Here is a 3,206-nt window from a genome sequence, read left to right as displayed (position 1 = left end):
TAAGATAAGAAAATGTGTTTATCGTATTTATAATACTGAACGGAATTACGTTTTGATTTAGACATATTACACTAATGTATTCTTGTCAAGTATTGTTCAACTGGAAACACCAGATTTTAATAAAACCTTTTTTGTTTGTTTGTTTTTATTATGCACAAAGCTACACAAGGGCTATCTGTGCTCTGCCCACCACGGGTATCGAAACCCGGATTCTAGCGTTGTAAGTCCGCAGACATACCGCTGTGCCACTGGGGGGCCCTTTTTGTTGTAGTTTAAATACCACAATAACTAAGCCTACTTTTTGAAGAAAGTTATTTATTTTAATTTATTATGCGTAGATAGTTATTAAGAAGATAAGTAAAGCTGATAAATATTAGCGTATTTCAATGTCCTTCTTCAGGAGAGTGTTATAAAAATATAACTTCATCAGAAATTATATTCTATTGTAGTCCAATAGTTTGTGATTTAGAAGTTGATTGTTTATTTGTAATTAGTATCATACTTCGAAAACTTGCACACAGGATCATACATAAAATCCAGTTTTATTTCAAGGGCGATAATTGAAACAAATGTAATTTAAAGAAAGAAACAGAACAGTTTTGGCCTTGAGTAAGCTTTTAGTTCTTAAACATGAATTTTCAACAAACCAGTTTCAACTGATATCAGTTAATCTAAACTAAAGGTGAAAGTTTACCTACGTGACTTTTTTGTAGTTTCTATGACAGTGACTATCAAGTAACAAGCTTATTCTCAATATAATACTTATGCGTTTCTAATAAAACTACTTCAGCTACGCACGAAATATGTTTTATTCAACAAAGTTAATTCCGTAATAAGTGTTTCACATGAGGATTTTGTCAAAAATCGCATTTTTCATCTTCTATAAGCTTTAATCGATCAAGTTTCTTCATCTTTTTTCTTGAAAGAATCATCATCAGTCATCATCAAAGCTTAGGAGTCTGCTCTAATTGAGCAATGCAATTCGACTCCTGAAATGCATCATCGTCTATTCTCTGAAGACTACTGTTACTGATCGAGATCGGTCTTAGCTCTCTTTCTTCGTCGTAGGTTTCCACGTTACATATGCTTGACGCTCTCATTTCTCTGGCCTGTTGACGTGCAGAGGGAATATTTTTTACGATCTCAGGTATGGAGTGATAGCGGGGAACTGCGGAAACACTGCGTTGGTGAGGATGTGACGACTCGCACAGCACTGTTAGATCTACTGTTTCGAAGGCGGTAGAGTGGTGTGCAGTGTACCTAGACATGACCTTGAAGCTCTGAGATCGTGTAATTTGTCTTCCGCAACATCTTGCTAAAGTCTCCTTAAAAGCCTGTCGAAACTTGAACGACATAATACTGTAGAGGATAGGATTAATAGTGGTACTGACGTAATACAACACACCCGACAAATACGTCAGTACGTCGTAAATAATAGTCTCTGTCGGCGTAGGATCTGTGACATAAGTCGCCATGAGTCGTTGAGCATGAAACGGAGCGTAGCAGACGAAGAAGGCCACCACAACAGCAACTGGAAATATAGAAGATAAAAATACATTACTAAGGTGCTAATTGTCATCCTGAATGAAAATTAGTAGCTTTAAAAATGTTTTTCTTAGATAAGATATTGAGTTTAGATATCAAAGGTTTTAAAGATTCTCACAAGACGTTGAAACTCTCTTTTTGTCGTACAACAAATGTGATTGAATCAGAGATCAGTTTGATTGAAATAGTTGAATAAGTTTAAAACCAGTTAACTATTCTGCGATTTATTTCAACTATATTTTGTTAGGGAGAAAGGATGTTTGTTCAGTACGAGCCAACTGAAGTAAATTATCTTAAGTATATTTAAATTCTATTGAGTGCAAAGGTACGTTTTACCTCTGTCGTAATTATGTTATAATAAATTACTTTTCAACAGAATTCAGATAGACTAAAAATCCAGATGATTTTAAATCACATCAAGTTGATGTAGGTACATAGAAAGGTTGTGAATTTTGCCAGTGGTTTCCAAACTTTTTTTCACTGACGACACAGTAACTCACTTACATTGATTTACGCGACACCACTGCTGCCACATGCAATATTTTTTGTATATATTTTGTATGTTCTTAATTATTCTTCGTTTCGGGAAGCGCTCGCGACACCCTTTGCAACTTACTACGACACGCGGGTTGGAAACCACTGATTAAGCAGTAAGAAAGCTGAGGTATCATATCTTAAACTTGAAGTATGACATGTTTTCCTATTTCTGTATAACATGAGAATCAGCTGTAAAAACAACATTGTGCATAGCTTTCACTGCGAAGTAAAAGTACGGAATACCGTTCTAACTTGTTCTCTTTCTTATTTTATCATATACCATTTTAAATTGTTTTCTCTCTTAGTCTATCATATACCATTCTAACTTCTTCTCTCTCTTATTCTATCATATACCATTCTAACTTCTTCTCTCTCTTATTCTATCATATACCATTCTAACTTCTTCTCTCTCTTATTCTATCATATACCATTCTAACTTGTTCTCTCTCGCATTCTATCATATACCATTCTAACTTGTTCTCTCTCTCTCTTATTCTATCATATACCATTCTAACTTGTTCTCTCTCTTATTCTATCATATACCATTCTAACTTGTTCTCTCTCTCATTCTATCATATACCATTCTAACTTGTTATCTCTCTTATTCTATCATATATCATTTTAAATTGTTCTCTCTCTCATTCTATCATATATCATTTTAAATTGTTCTCTCTCTCATTCTATCATATACCATTCTAACTTGTTGTCTTTCTCATTCTATCATATACCATTCTAACTTGTTATCTCTCTTATTCTATCATATATCATTCTAACTTGTTCTCTCTCTCTCTTATTCTATCATATACCATTCTAACTTGTTCTCTCTCGCATTCTATCATATATCATTCTAACTTGTTCTCTCTCTTATTCTATCATATACCATTCTAACTTGTTCTCTCTCTCTCTTATTCTATCATATACCATTCTAACTTGTTCTCTCTCTTATTCTATCATATACCATTCTAATTTGTTCTCTCTCTCATTCTATCATATACCATTCTAACTTGTTATCTCTCTTATTCTATCATATATCATGTTAAATTGTTCTCTCTCTCATTCTATCATATACCATTCTAACTTGTTATCTCTCTTATTCTATCATATACCATTCTAACTTGTTCTCT

General features: G+C 33.5%; 1 protein-coding gene across 1 annotated transcript in view; it reads right to left on the bottom strand.

Annotated features, from left to right (window-relative positions):
- Positions 1–833: 833 nt before the first annotated feature.
- Positions 834–3,206, bottom strand: part of LOC106468086 (pyrokinin-1 receptor-like) — a 33,072-nt gene continuing 30,699 nt past the window's right edge. The window contains exon 2 of the mRNA XM_013928491.2: positions 834–1,531. Coding sequence (XP_013783945.2) covers positions 945–1,531 — 587 coding nt within the window. The 3' untranslated portion in view covers positions 834–944. The remainder of the gene's footprint in view (positions 1,532–3,206) is intronic.

This window comes from Limulus polyphemus, unplaced genomic scaffold, assembly GCF_000517525.1.
Source record: "Limulus polyphemus unplaced genomic scaffold, Limulus_polyphemus-2.1.2 Scaffold2866, whole genome shotgun sequence".
NCBI lineage: Eukaryota > Metazoa > Arthropoda > Merostomata > Xiphosura > Limulidae > Limulus > Limulus polyphemus.
This window is presented reverse-complemented; position numbering and strand designations above follow the sequence as displayed.